The sequence below is a fragment of the Rhinoderma darwinii genome, chromosome 12, assembly GCF_050947455.1.
Source record: "Rhinoderma darwinii isolate aRhiDar2 chromosome 12, aRhiDar2.hap1, whole genome shotgun sequence".
Taxonomy (NCBI): Eukaryota; Metazoa; Chordata; class Amphibia; order Anura; family Rhinodermatidae; genus Rhinoderma; species Rhinoderma darwinii.
The window spans coordinates 1,233,715-1,249,857 of NC_134698.1; the positions used below are offsets into that span (position 1 = coordinate 1,233,715).

Genomic DNA, 16,143 nt, shown 5'->3' on the forward strand with positions numbered 1-16,143 from the left:
CTTGGACGCATGATGTAGACTATTACTAGTAGTACGGGGACTATTATAGAATATTAGATAGCAGGGACTCCTCTTGGACGCATGATGTAGACTATTACTAGTAGTACGGGGACTATTATAGAATATTAGATAGCAGGGGCTCCTCTTGGACGCATGATGCAGACTATTACTAGTAGTACAGGGACTATTATAGAATATTACATAGCAGGGACTCCTCTTGGACGCATGATGTATATTACTGTTACGATTACTAGGAGGTATTTCAGGCTCTTATACTTTTGACATTGTGTAGAGATGAGAATTTGCCTGGGGAAGAGGATTTTCTGCTGATTGTAAGACACCTCCACCCACCCAGACATCATTTCAGGAGTCTCCCGCATACGTTACCTGAGGCTGCAGACACACCTTGCAGCAGGAGTAGTGTGAACAGGGCAGGGCCGACCAGCAGGTGACTGCACAGCCCCAGGAGAAAACGAGCCTCTGACCTCTTGCCTGCACCTGGTTAAAGTTAACAGTCCCGCACCCTATAGCCCCCGGTAATGTCCACACAACAAGGGGGGGATTGGAGGTCTCCTGGAGAAAAAATACTATTTGTGTTTTAATTAGTCACATTCTAAAAGTCTCTGATTGCTGCAAATGAATGGGAACATTCTTGATTCCATTCAGAGAATGAAAGCATGTCCTGATATAATTAATGTAGGTAAGAGCTATAAATATGAACTGGATACAGTTATAACAAACCCTCAGCTGTGAGTAGTATTATTCACTGACATCAAGCAGGCTGAATGGTGAGGACTTCAAACACAAAGCCCATGAGGAAGTTGCAGAACTCTCGATTTGTTTCTCGTCACTTTGTATCATATGATCTCCCATTCAGCATGTACAGGGTGTGTCATCTCTACCACACGTCTCCTGGCAGCAAGGGGTTAAACAGGTAGATTTGGGCAGTCTGTGATAGGACATCTGCTGACAAAGGAGAACAGCCATGACCAATAAGGAGGCAGGAGGGAAGCCCCCACTTGTTGACAGGACACCCCCTCTAATCTGGGAGATGCCCAGGGAGGAGCACAGCCCCGCCTGTCTATATATTGGGCAAGAAGTGCTCCCTGCCACACAGTCCACATATCCCTCTAATACTACGCCACCTCATCACCTGGTAAGTGCCACCAAATCTACAGGATCCTGTGCAAAGACCCTCCAGTCTATCACATCTATTCTCTCCTCCAGCCTTGTATACCTTCTAGGCTCTCCCTCTCCTCCAGCCTTGTATACCCTCTATGCTCTCCCTCTCCTCCTGCCTTGTATACCCTCTATGCTCTCCCTCTCCTCCAGCCTTGTATACCCTCTAGGCTCTCCCTCTCCTCCTGCCTTGTATACCGTCTAGGCTCTCCCTCTCCTCCAGCCTTGTATACCCTCTAGGCTCTCCCTCTCCTCCTGCCTTGTATACCGTCTATGCTCTCCCTCTCCTCCTGCCTTGTATACCCTCTATGCTCTCCCTCTCCTCCAGCCTTGTATACCCTCTAGGCTCTCCCTCTCCTCCTGCCTTGTATACCGTCTAGGCTCTCCCTCTCCTCCAGCCTTGTATACCCTCTAGGCTCTCCCTCTCCTCCTGCCTTGTATACCGTCTATGCTCTCCCTCTCCTCCAGCCTTGTATACCGTCTATGCTCTCCCTCTCCTCCAGCCTTGTATACCGTCTATGCTCTCCCTCTCCTCCAGCCTTGTATACCGTCTATGCTCTCCCTCTCCTCCAGCCTTGTATACCGTCTATGCTCTCCCTCTCCTCCAGCCTTGTATACCGTCTATGCTCTCCCTCTCCTCCAGCCTTGTATACCGTCTATGCTCTCCCTCTCCTCCAGCCTTGTATACCGTCTATGCGCTCCCTCTCCTCCAGCCTTGTATACCGTCTATGCGCTCCCTCTCCTCCAGCCTTGTATACCGTCTATGCTCTCCCTCTCCTCCAGCCTTGTATACCGTCTATGCTCTCCCTCTCCTCCAGCCTTGTATACCGTCTATGCTCTCCCTCTCCTCCTGCCTTGTATACCGTCTATGCTCTCCCTCTCCTCCTGCCTTGTATACCGTCTATGCTCTCCCTCTCCTCCTGCCTCGTATACCGTCTATGCTCTCCCTCTCCTCCAGCCTTGTATACCGTCTATGCTCTCCCACTCCACCAGCCTTGTATACCGTCTATGCTCTCCCTCTCCTCCAGCCTTGTATACCGTCTATGCTCTCCCTCTCCTCCAGCCTTGTATACCGTCTATGCTCTCCCTCTCCTCCAGCCTTGTATACCGTCTATGCTCTCCCTCTCCTCCAGCCTTGTATACCGTCTATGCTCTCCCTCTCCTCCAGCCTTGTATACCGTCTATGCTCTCCCTCTCCTCCAGCCTTGTATACCGTCTATGCTCTCCCTCTCCTCCAGCCTTGCATACCGTCTATGCTCTCCCTCTTGCACACCGTCTATGCTCTCCCTCTTGCATACCGTCTATGCTCTCCCGCTCCACCAGCCTTGTATACAGTCTATGCTCTCCCTCTCCTCCAGCCCTGCATACCGTCTATGCTCTCCCTCTCCTCCAGCCTTGCATACCGTCTATGCTCTCCCTCTTGCATACCGTCTATGCTCTCCCTCTTGCATACCGTCTATGCTCTCCCTCTTGCATACCGTCTATGCTCTCCCTCTTGCATACCGTCTATGCTCTCCCTCTTGCATACCGTCTATGCTCTCCCTCTTGCATACCGTCTATGCTCTCCCTCTTGCCTACCGTCTATGCTCTCCCTCTCTTCCAGCCTTGTATACTGTCTATTCTTTCCTCCCTCATGGATAGGTCATGTGAATAGTATGGCACTCTTCTCTTGAGGTGTGTCTTTTCTCTCAGGGTAGCAGAAGTGATTTCTGTAGATGAAGCTTTGTGTGAAATTAGTTCAGTAAGGGTGTAACAGGAGGGGGCACGTGACGTGGGGTGTAACGGGGGGCACGTGACGTGGGGTGTAACAGGCCGGACCTGGCGGATCACAGGACATTGTGTTCTCTGCATTTGCATACATTTACCTATTATAGATACTTATAAGAGAATGTCCCCTATATGATTTGCCTATATCCTCTGATGTCCGGAGGCTGCTTTGCATATTATGATTTGTCTAGGGGGGGGCAGTAAACGGCAGCTGCGTTATTATCCTCTTTGAAGCTGCGCTCTTTCATGTCGAGCGTCTAGAACGCAGCTTGTAAGTATATCGTCATATAAGACGCAACGTCTCCATAGATCACCGCCGCTCGGCCATCCTTCACCCAGGGCAAAGATTTAATTTACTGCCCTAGCCGTGTATCTAAGTGCCCTGGCACCCAGCAGGCAAGGCACATGACCTGCCAGCCCCACCCAAGCTACCCCCCAATGCAGACATCAGCCCTGCATACATCATACGGACAGTTACATGATGCCATTAAAGCAAATGGGGAGGGGGGGGCGCAAGGAACGTGCGTAACAAATGGCCACAGCAGAAATGGTGCATAAAATGGGAGTAACTAAAATCTGTGCTCAATTTTTCTGCCACATTGATACATTGTATTAGAATCTGTATTGACAAAGTACGTAAAGCCGGACAAGGCATCGCAGCGGACTACAGGTTGCGGCTCGGTCGCGTTGTGGTCATTGTTTTTTACTTCTGCGTTGGACACAGCGGGCCGGGAGTCTCCAGTGTGCGGTGATGGGAATATTCAGAGATTATAGTCGCACTATAGGAAACGCTGGGAGTCATTGACCGAACGTCTCCGCTCTTTCCTCAGATCACGATGCCTCTGCAAGACCTGATGATCACCCTGATCAGCACCTTCGATAAGTACGCAAAAGGCGATGGAGACAGCAGCACGCTCAGCCAGAACGAGCTCTTCGAATTAGCCAAGAAAGAGTTTCCAGCATTGTGTGTAAGTGCCCCTCCCCCATCATTTCTAATCATCCCCCACTACCAGATGATGCAGGGGTTAATGCTGAATATCTGGGTGTCTATAGTGACATTAATGAGGTGCCCCATAACTAATGATAGTGAACCACCCCTCAATCCTAGTCCATTCTCTCGTTGTTTATGGTGAAAGGGACACCAATGGGAGGTTGTCACAGCCCCGCCCCATCATTTATGGTGAAAGGGACACCAATGGGAGGTTGTCACAGCCCCGCCCTATTTATGGTGATCGGGACACCAATGAGAGGATGTGACGGCCCCGTCCTCATAATTTATGGTGATCGGGACACCAATGAGGTTGTCACAGCATCCCCCCCCATCATTTGTGGTGAAAGGGACACCTATGGGAGGTTGTCACAGCCCCGCCCTATTTATGGTGATAGGAACACCAATGAAGTTGTCAAAGCCCCTCCCCAATCTATGGTGATATGGACACCAATTAGAGGTTGTCACAGTCCCGCCCCATCATTTATGGTGATAGGGACACCAATGAGGTTGTCACAGCTCCGCCCCATCATTTATGGTGATATGGACACCAATTAGAGGTTGTCACAGCTCCGCCCCCAGCATTAGCATCTTTGAATATGTATAACATTGTATATAGTGACTGTCGTGACACTGAGTAACACTCTACCTGCCTAATCACAGCAAAGTGAGAAAAAGGACGAGATTCTCAAGGGAGTTATCGGACAGATGGACATGGACGGAGACAACAAGGTCAACTTCAAGGAGTTTGTCATCTTCATTAGCTGCCTGACCATCGCCTTGAAGGAAAACATCAAAATGTAAAGAACACAGCGGAGGGGGGGAGACGTTTTATATCCTTATAATCTGTCAATAAAATGTTTGGACTTGTCATGCGGCTAATTCATTATTATGGGGGGGTCACCGCCCCCCAATTGAGACAAGTAAAAATACTGACGCAAAGTAACACAGGGCACACAGTCACAATACAACACAGGGACCGTTCCATAGTGGAGTCTTCTTACCACTGCAACAACTACTCCACCAATCCGCAGTCACCACCAGGCGGCTGTATCCTCGTGCTGCGCCGCCGCCAGACTGGAGGCCTCCTGAGGACCTGGACTGAGCGATTCCAAGTCCTCCACAGGTCAGATATCAGGGTGCTGGGTCGATCAGGGGTGCTGGGTCTAGGACAGCCCCTCTGTATGCTCCACTCCTTGTAATCTGCTGCCCCTGGCTGCAGGGAGTGGCGTGTAGTCAATCGCTTTCATGTGTTTACACTCTACAACCACCTCAATGCAAGGGAACAGGTAATCAGTATTACAGCGCCCTCTGCTGGAGGAAACTCAGAATTACAGCCCAACAGGAGACTGATTGCTGCCACCTGCTGGTCTACAGAGGAAATGACAAAAAAAAACAAAAACGAAAACTATATAACTAATATAGGAGAATCCAAACTAGTGCAACTCAGTGAGTGCCCCCTATGGACACATAAAGGATACGTGCTGGAGCGAGGATGAAAGACGGGATGAAGCTTTAAGTAAAAAAACACCAGAGGTGTAATATCCTGGTCCCTAATGCAGAATCTGTAACTGGACCCCCCACCCTGTGCCGTTTATGGAGGTTACAGACTATGTGCAATACATGAGCCCCCATAATAATAACTTACACTGACCCTGACTACAGAATAAAAAGACTGACCGACTGGCGCCAGGGTACAGGCACACCTACTGGTCACTTCTTGTCACAGCCACTAGGGGGCAGCAAATGCTCCATTGTGGACGGTACATAGACTGGAATAGATCAGCAAGTACATGATACACACCAGAAATCACAGCAATTATACAATAACCTGCCCCCCATCCCTAATATTTCATGTATTATTTATATTCATTAACATATTCCACAGCGCTGCTCAAGGAGATACATGATAACAGAGCAGAATATAAACTCATGTGTCCCCACTACAATACAGAGGTTGTCACAGCCCCGCCCCCTGTTACTGACATCACTGATATATAATATAATTACACTGTGATCAGACATGAGAGCCACACATCTTATATACAGTCACAGCTATTCATCTATTACTACTGACAACCAGCCTGTATATCATGTGTGAGAGGTTGTCACAGCCCCGCCCCCTGTTACTGACATCACTGATATATAATATAATTACACTGTGATCAGACATGAGATCCACACATCTTATATACAGTGACAGCTATTCATCTATTACTACTGACAACCAGCCCGTATATCATGTGTGAGGTTGTCACAGCTCCGCCCCTGTTACTGACATCACTGATATATAATATAATTACATTGTGATCAGACATGAGATCCACACATCTTATATACAGTAACAGCTATTCATCTATTACTACTGACAACCGGCCTGTATATCATGTGTGAGAGGTTGTCACAGCCCCGCCCCCTGTTACTGACATCACTGATATATAATATAATTACATTGTGATCAGACATGAGATCCACACATCTTATATACAGTCACAGCTATTCATCTATTACTACTGACAACCAGCCTGTATATCATGTGTGAGAGGTTGTCACAGCCCCGCCCCCTGTTACTGACATCACTGATATATAATATAATTACACTGTGATCAGACATGAGATCCACACATCTTATATACAGTGACAGCTATTCATCTATTACTACTGACAACCTGCCTGTATATCATGTGTGAGAGGTTGTCACAGCCCCGCCCCCTGTTACTGACATCACTTTTATATAATATAATGACACTGTGATCAGACATGAGATCCACACATCTTATATACAGTAACAGCTATTCATCTATTACCACTGACAACCAGCCTGTATATCATGTGTGAGAGGTTGTCACAGCCCCACCCCCTGTTACTGAGAAGTTGTCACAGCCCCACCCCCTGTTACTGACATCACTGAGTAATAATTAAGTAAATCTAAATATAATTTATAGTTTTAAAATTCTGTGCTGATTAATCTCATAATATATCTTTATAGTGGTCAGAGGTCAATATTTGGGCTTCAGAGCTCCTAAGCCCTGCCATAGACATGGGGGTGGGGAATGTATTGAGACCATCACTTCATACACCAGCACTGGAGTAAGGTGCAAGCGGTTTAATAAATTAGGCACATCTCTGGCCGTCTGTGCGCCTGACAGTCTAATCTGCCTCAGCTATGAACCGGCAATGATCTGCGCTTTAATTTACACCAATTTCCGGCATATAGAGTCAACGCAAAATAGCCCGACATTGGACATTATTGCGCAAATATGACGTGCACCATAATTTGTGACCTTTTTAACGCCATAATACAGGCGTAAAGCTGATCAAAAGTTCCCCCTATGTCTGTGGAGTGGGTTTGGTGCTCTGTAGCAGAAATATTGACCTCGGACGATTATAAAGATTTATTTTGGGGTGAATCAGCGCAGGATTGGGGAACGATTTAGATTAGAAATAACTGGTGGACGATCACTGATCTCTGGTCAGTACATACAGGACTGTTCCTTCTTCTGTGGACTCTGTCCTCCGTGTACTGACCCATGATCACACCTGTGAGAAAGTTCTGATACTGAGGTGTGATGTGTGAATACAACCAGATAATGACAGATAATATAATAATACTGAGTAATGAGAACATGAGCTCATCTGATCCCGACCATCGAGACAATAACACCAAACACACCATTGTTCTCACATGACAAGTATACACCAGAGACACTGGGAACGAGATGATAATAATATGTATCCAAGTCCATCATGTGTGATACTGTCTGCAGCCTGGTTACTGTAGGGGAATATGGTTACTGTGGGACAGCGTAGTTACTGTGGGACAGCGTGGTTACTGTGGGACAGCGTGGTTACTGTGGGACAGCGTGGTTACTGTGGGACAGCGTGGTTACTGTGGGGGAATATGGTTACTGTGGGACAGCGTAGTTACTGTGGGACAGCGTGGTTACTGTGGGACAGCGTGGTTACTGTGGGGCAGCGTAGTTACTGTGGGACAGCGTGGTTACTGTGGGGCAGCGTGGTTACTGTAGGGGAACATGGTTACTGTGGGGCAGTGTGCTTACTGTGGGGCAGCGTGGTTACTGTGATGCAGCGTGGTTACTGTGAGGCAGCATGGTTACTGTGGGGCAGCGTGGTTACTGTGGGGCAGCATGGTTACTGTGGGGCAGCGTGGTTACTGCGGGGTAGTGTGGTTACTGTGGGGCAGCGTGGTTACTGTGGGGCAGTGTGGTTACTGTGGGACAGCGTGGTTATTGTGGGGCAGTGTGGTTACTGTAGGGCAGCGTGGTTACTGTGGGACAGCGTGGTTACTGTGGGGTAGTGTGGTTACTGTGGGGCAGCGTGGTTACTGTGGGGTAGTGGGGTTACTGTAGGTTAGCGTGGTTACTGTGGGACAGCGTGGTTACTGTGGGGCAGCGTGATTACTGTGGGGCAGTGGGTTTACTGTGGGGCGGCGTGGTTACTGTGAAACAGTGTGGTTACTGTGGGACAGCATGGTTAATGTGAATCAGCGTGGTTACTGTGGGACAGCGTGGTTACTGTGGGACAGCGCGGTTACTGTGGAACAGCGTGGTTACTGTGTGGCAGTGTGGTTACTGTGGGGCAGCGTGGCTACTGTGGGGCAGCGTGGTTACTGTGGGGCAGCGTGGTTACTGTGGGGCAGAGTGGTTACTGTGGGGCAGCGTGGTTACTGTGGGACAGCGTGGTTACTGTATGGAGAGTGGTTACTGTGAAGCAACGTGGTTACTGTGGGGCAGACTGGTTACTGTGGCACAGAGTGGTTACTGTGGGGAAGTGTGGTTACTGTGAAGCAACGTGATTACTGTGGGGCAACATGGTTACTGTGGGGCAGCGTGGTTACTGTGGGGCAGTGTGGTTACTGTGGAAAAGCGTGGTTACTGTAGGGCAGCATGGTTACTGTGGGGCAGTGTGGTTACTGTGGGGCAGCTCTGGTTACTGTGGGGCAGCGTGGTTACTGTGGGGCAGAGTGGTTACTGTGGGGTAGCCTGGTTGCTGTGAGACAGCGTGGTTACTTTGGGGCAGCATGGTTACTGTGGGGCAGCGTGGTTACTATGGGACAGTGTGGTTACTGTGTAGCAGCGTGGTTACTGTGGGACAGTGTGGTTACTGTGGGGCAGAGCGGTTACTGTGGGGCAGCGTGGTTACTGTGGGGCAGCGTGGTTACTGTGGGGCAGCGTGGTTACTGTGGGGCAGTGTGGTTCCTGTGGAACAGCGTGATTACTGTAGGGCAGCATGGTTACTGTGGGGCAGCGTGGTTACTGTGGAACAGCGTGGTTACTGTTGGGCAGTGTGGTTACTGTGGGGCGGTGTGATTACTGTGGGGCAGCGTGGTTACTGTGGGGCAGCGTGGTTACTGTGGGGCAGCGTGGTTACTGTGGGGCAGAGTGGTTACTGTGGGGCAGCGTGGTTACTGTGGGGCAGCGTGGTTACTGTGGGGCAGCGTGGTTACTGTATGGACAGAGTGGTTACTGTGAAGCAACGTGGTTACTGTGGGGCAGACTGGTTACTGTGGGGAGGTGTGATTATTGTGAAGCAGCATGGTTACTGTAGGGCAGCGTGGTTATTGTGGGGCAGAGTGGTTATTGTGGGGCAGTGTGGTTACTGTGTGAAAGTGTAGTTACTGTGGGGTAGTGTGGTTACTGTGGGGCAGCGTGGTTACTGTGGGGCAGCGTGGTTACTGTAGGGTAGCGTGGTTATTGTGGGGCAGCGTGGTTACTGTAGGGTAGCGTGGCTATTGTGGGGCAGTGTGGTTACTGTGGGAAAGTGTGGTTACTGTGAGGCAGGGTGATTACTGTGGGGACAGAGTGGAAACTGTGAAGCAACGTGGTTACTGTGGGGCAGACTGGTTACTGTGGGACAGCGTGGTTACTGTGTGACAGTGTGGTTACTGTGGGGCAGGGTGATTACTGTGGCACAGAGTGGTTACTGTGGGGAAGTGTGGTTACTATGAAGCAACGTGATTACTGTGGGGCAACATGGTTAGTGTGGGGCAGCGTGGTTAGAGTGGGGCAGCGTGGTTACTGTGGGGCAGCGTGGTTACTGTAGGGAAGCATGGTTACTGTGAAATAGCGTGGTTACTGTGGGGCAGCGTGGTTACTGTGTAGCAGCGTGGTTACTGTGGGGCAGCCTGGTTGCTGTGGGTCAGCGTGGTTACTGTTGGGCAGCATGGTTACTGTGAAGCAGCGTTGCTACTGTGGGGCAGCCTGGTTACTGTGGGGCAGCGTGATTACTGTGGGGCAGCGTGATTACTGTGGGGCAGTGTGGTTACTGTGGGGATGTGTGATTACTGTGAAGCAGCATGGTTACTGTAGGGCAGTGTGGTTATTGTGGGGAAGTGTGGTTACTGTGGGAAAGTGTGGTTACTGTGAGGCAGGGTGATTACTGTGGAACAGCGTGGTAACAGTTGGGCAGTGTGGTTACTGTGGGGCGGCGTGGTTACTGTGGGGCGGTGTGGTTACTGTGGGGCGGCATGGTTACTGTGGGGCAGTGTGGTTACTGTGGGGCAGCGTGGTTACTGTGGGGCAGCATGGTTACTGTGGGGCAGCGTGGTTACTGTGGGAAAGCGTGGTTACTGTTGGGACAGAGTGGTTACTGTGAAGCAATGTGGTTACTGTAGGGCAGACTGGTTACTGTGGGACAGCATGGTTACTGTGTGACAGTGTGGTTACTGTGGGGAAGGGTGATTACTGTGGCACAGAGTGGTTACTGTGGGGTAGCGTGGTTACTGTGGGGTAGCGTGGTTACTGTGGGGTAACGGTGTTACTGTGGGGCAGTGTGGTTACTGTGTAAGTAGCGTGGATACTGTGGGGTGGCGTGGTTACTGTGGGACAGCGTGGTTACTGTGGGGCAGCGTGGTTACTGTAGGGCAGCATGGTTACTGTGTGGCAGCGGTGTTACTGTGGGGCAGCGTGGTTACTGTGGGGCAGCCTGGTTACTGTGGGACAGCGTGGTTACTGTGGGGAAGGGTAGTTACTGCGGGGCAGCATGGTTACTATGGGACAGTGTGGTTACTGTGGGGCAGCGTGGTTACTGTGGGGCAGCCTGGTTACTGTGGGACAGCGTGGTTACTGTGGGGAAGGGTAGTTACTGCGGGGCAGCATGGTTACTATGGGACAGTGTGGTTACTGTGGGGCAGCATGGTTACTGTAGGGCAGCGTGGTTACTGTGGGACAGTGTGGTTACTGTGGGGCAGCGTGGCTACTGTGTAGCAGCGTGGTTACTGTGGGGCAGCCTGGTTGCTGTGGGACAGCGTGGTTACTGTGGGGCAGTGTGGTTATTGTGGGGAAGTGTGGTTACTGTGGGAAAGCGTGGTTACTGTGAGGCAGAGTGATTACTGTGGGACACCATGGTTACTGTGAGCGTGGTTACTGTGGGGCAGCGGTGTTACTGTGGGGCAGTGTGGTTACTGTTTGAGTAGCATGGATACTGTGGGGCGGCGTGGTTACTGTGGGACAGCGTGGTTACTGTGGGAAAGCGTGGTTACTGTGGGGACAGAGTGGTTACTGTGAAGCAATGTGGTTACTGTGGGGCAGACTGGTTACTGTGGGACAGCATGGTTACTGTGTGACAGTGTGGTTACTGTGGGGAAGGGTGATTACTGTGGCACAGAGTGGTTACTGTGGGGTAGCGTGGTTACTGTGGGGTAGCGTGGTTACTGTGGGGTAACGGTGTTACTGTGGGGCAGTGTGGTTACTGTGTAAGTAGCGTGGATACTGTGGGGTGGCGTGGTTACTGTGGGACAGCGTGGTTACTGTGGGGCAGCATGGTTACTGTAGGGCAGCGTGGTTACTGTGTGGCAGCGGTGTTACTGTGGGGCAGCGTGGTTTCTATGGGACAGTGTGGTTACTGTGGAGCAGCGTGGTTACTGTGAAACAAAGTGGTTACTGTGGGGCAGCGTGGTTACTGTGGGGAAGGGTGGTTACTGCGGGGCAACATGGTTACTATGGGACAGTGTGGTTACTGTGGGGCAGCGTGGTTATTGTGGGGCAGCATGGTTACTGTGGGGCAGCGTGGTTACTGTAGGGCAGCGTGGTTACTGTGGGACAGTGTGGTTACTGTGGGGCAGCGTGGCTACTGTGTAGCAGCGTGGTTACTGTGGGGCAGCCTGGTTGCTGTGGGACAGCGTGGTAACTGTGGGGCAGTGTGGTAACTGTAGGGAAGTGAGATTACTGTGAAATAGCATAGTTACTGTAGGGCAGCGTGGTTATTGTGGGGAAGTGTGGTTACTGTGGGAAAGCGTGGTTACTGTGAGGCAGGGTGATTACTGTGGGACACTATGGTTACTGTGAAGTAGCGTGGTTACTGTGGGGCAGCGGTGTTACTGTGGGGCAGTGTGGTTACTGTGTAAGTAGCGTGGATACTGTGGGGCGGCGTGGTTACTGTGGGACAGCGTGGTTACTGTGGGGCGGCGTGGTTACTGTGGGGCGGCGTGGTTACTGTGGGACAGCGTGGTTACTGTGGGACAGTGTGGTTATTGTGGGGCAGCGTGGTTACTGTGGGGAAGTGTGGTTACTGTGGGACAGCGTGGTTACTGTGGGACAGTGTGGTTACTGTGGGGCAGCGTGGTTACTGTGGAGCAGCGTGGTTACTGTGGGACAGCGTGGCAACTGTAGTGCAGTGTTGATGTTGTGGTGCAATGTGGTTACCATGGGGCAGTGTGGTTACTGTGGGGCAGCGTGGTTACTGTGGGACAGCATGGCTACTGTGGGACAGCGTGGTTACTGTGGGACAGCGTGGTTACTGTAGGGTAGTGTGGTTACTGCGGGGCAGCGTGGTTACTGTGGGTCAGTGTGGTTACTGTGGGACAGCGTGGTTACTGTGGGGCAGCGTGCTTACTGTGGGACAGCGTGATTACTGTGGGACAGCGTGGCTACTGTGAAGCAGCGTGGTTACTGTGGGGCAATGTGGTTACTGTGGGGTAGCGTGGTTACTGTGGGGTAGCGTGGTTACTGTGGGGTAATGGTGTTACTGTGGGGCAGTGTGGTTACTGTGTAAGTAGCGTGGATACTGTGGGGCGTCGTGGTTACTGTGGGACAGCGTAGTTACTGTGGGGCAGCATGGTTACTGTGGGGCAGTGTGGTTACTGTGGGGCAGCAAGGTTACTGTGGGGCAGCGTGGAAACTGTAGTGCAGTGTATATGCTGTGGTGCAATGTGGTTACTGTGGGGCAGCGTGATTACTTTGGAGCAACATGGTTACTGTGGGGCAGAGTTGTTACTGTGGGGAAGCATGTTTACTATGAGTGTTATGGTATGGTTGTGTGTTATGGTAGGCTTGTGTGTTATGGGGGGTTGTTTGTCATGGGGGTTGTGTATTATGGTGGAGTTGTGTGTTATAGTAGGGTTATGTGATATAGTGGGGTTGTGTATTATGGGGGGTTGTGTGTTATGTGGGGTTGTGTGCTATTGTGGGGTTGTGTGTTATGGGGGTATGTGTTTTGGGGGGGTTGTGTGTTATGGGGGTATGTGTTATGGTGGAGTTGTGTGTTATAGTAGGGTTATGTGATATAGTGGGGTTGTGTATTATGGGGGGTTGTGTGTTATGTGGGGTTGTGTGCTATTGTGGGGTTGTGTGTTATGGGGGGTTGTGTGGTATGTGGGGTTGTGTGTTATTGTGGGGTTGTGTGTTATGGTAGGGTTGTATGTTATTGTGGGGTTGTGTGTTATTGTGGGGTTGTGTGGTATGGGGGGTTGTGTGTTATTGTGGGGTTGTGTGTTTTGGGGGGTTGTGTGGTATGTGGGGTTGTGTGTCATTGTGGGGTTAGGTGTCATTGTGGAGTGGTGTGTTATGGTGAGGTTGTGTGTTATGGTAGGGTTGTGTGTCATGGGGGGGTTGTGTGTTATGGTGGGGTTGTGTGTTATGGTGGGGTTGTGTGTAATTGTGGGGTTGTGTTATTGTGGGGATGTGTGTTATGTGGGGTTGTGTGTTATTGTGGGGTTGTGTGTTATTGTAGGGTTGTGTGTTATGGGGGTTGTGTGTTATGTGGGGTTGTGTGTTATTGTGGGGTTGTGTGTTATTGTAGGGTTGTGTGTTATGGGGGGTTGTGTGTTATTGTGGGGATGTGTGTTATGGGGGGTTGTGTGTTATGTGGGGATGTGTGTTATGGGGGGTTGTGTTATGGGGGGGTGTGTGTTATTGTGGGGGTACTTGTTACTTTATGGTTATATTTTATGGTCGGGCTTATGGTTTTGAGCACTTGCCCCCGGCTGTCCCAGTTGTGCCCCCGGGTTGGAGGGGGGGCAGAGTTTTTATTCTTCTGATACCAAGTAGAGGTTTATGACACATGATTGACGGTATGATTTAGTGTACGGGGGAGGGGGGATTAGGGTGCGGGAGGTCATGGAGGTTCTCATACAGAATTATTTGGGGAGGGTGTGACCAGCACACTGTCACGGAGGACTGGATGGAGCCTTGGCTTGTAGCTGGGTCCGTGCTGGGTGTGGAGGTAAAGGGTGTCACCTGTATCCTGAAATGTTATAATATAAAGACACCCTGCCGGCTCAGCACTCACTCCTCTCTGCTGCTCCCAGCTCCTTCTATCCCGGCTCCAGAGATCTGCAGCGCACCTGAACAGGTAACTCACCTGATGATGGGGTCATGGGGGTCTCTAGTATTACATGGGAATTATAGTGAGAGGAACAGCGCTGCCGAGATTGATGATGATGATAATAATATAAATAATAATATAAATAATAATATAAATAATAATAATATAAATAATAGTATAAATAATAATAATAATATCAATAATAATAATATAAATCATAATAATATAAATATAATAATAATAACAATATAAATAATAATAATATAAATAATAATAACAATATAAATAATAATAATAATATAAATAATAATAACAATATAAATAATAATAACAATAATATGTATAATAATAATAGAAATAATAACAATGATGATGATGATGCTAATAATAATAATAATATAACTACAGAAATAACAATATAATAATAACAATGATGATAATGATAAAAATGTCTAATAGAAATAATATGATAATAATAATGTGATGACATCATTGTGTAATTCTATGACGTCATCGTGCCCCTCACCGCGCTTGTGTTTTAATTCCGCCATTCGGCACAGGTCCTGGGCTTGCACATGGCCAGGAGCTCCACTTCTATGTAGGGAAAGAAGTAACAGACCCTACAGCCGCCATGTTGTGGGGCACTGTATATAGGGCACATATTACCCCATGTATCCAAGCATGTGTGGTGTAGCTCAGATACAGTGTATGTAACGTGCAGATGGGAGTAGTCAGTCTCTCTCTTCTATTTTTATAGTTACATCATTATTACATAAGTGGCCCCTATAGCTAGAAAAGAGGCCGCACTGTGACAATAAGTGGCGGAGGCCTGTTACACCCTTCATGAATAGGTGTATGGTGCGTTACACCCCAGGAGGTAGGTGACACAGGAACAGAGTGCTCTGTCCTGAAGAGCTAACAATCTATCACACTTTGTGTCACTAATAACAACTCCGCGTCCAGTTGACATCTGCTCAGACCGACCCTTAACCCATGCTAGCATTAACCCTTCCTTCCATGCTGAGCTCGAGCAGAGTTACATTAACCCATGTGCTGCCAGAACCAACCTGTCTCTGGTGCTGAACTTTGTAGTTGTTGCGCTTGTTTTTTAACCATTGTTTTTATGTTACACGTTTCATATGAAAAAGTCTTCGGCCTCACGTTGTTCCATCATTCATGGCAGCTCAGGAACATTAACTTCCTCACCCAGCGAGGGCGACATACAGACTTTGTAATTTCCAAGAGATTTTCATATTAGTCCATGGAGGAGGTAGCGGCTACTACTGAGCCAAAAAAAGCCTAGGTGTCACCCCAGCCTAATACTGGACATCGATGTTCCACCTATAAATGGTGACAACCACTCTCTAACATGAAGATGGATTGGAGGTTGTCACAGCCCTGCCCCTTGTTACTGGCATCACTAAATAGTAATGTGATTTAGCATTTAGACCTCCTACATGATATATGTTACCACCACAACTGATATCTCCTGTCCATAGTGTCCAGTAGACTGTCCCCCAACATCTGCCATCGGGGGACGGGGAGAAGGAACAGTTGGGTTTCAACCCTGTTGTTTGCCCCAAGATATTGTCACCCCGGCTCACGGCAGGGGACGTCCAAGCACCATGGGAAGGGAGCTGGGTGAA

General features: G+C 49.5%; 1 protein-coding gene across 1 annotated transcript; it reads left to right on the plus strand.

The window, feature by feature from the left end:
* The first annotated feature begins 970 nt into the window (after nt 1–970).
* On the plus strand, nt 971–4,805 carry LOC142664331 (protein S100-A5-like). Its single transcript, XM_075843374.1, has 3 exons — nt 971–1,156; nt 3,777–3,914; nt 4,598–4,805. The coding sequence occupies exons 1-3, from the start codon at nt 986–988 to the stop codon at nt 4,736–4,738; spliced, it is 450 nt and encodes a 149-aa protein (XP_075699489.1). The 5' UTR covers nt 971–985; the 3' UTR covers nt 4,739–4,805.
* The last annotated feature ends 11,338 nt before the right edge of the window (nt 4,806–16,143 follow it).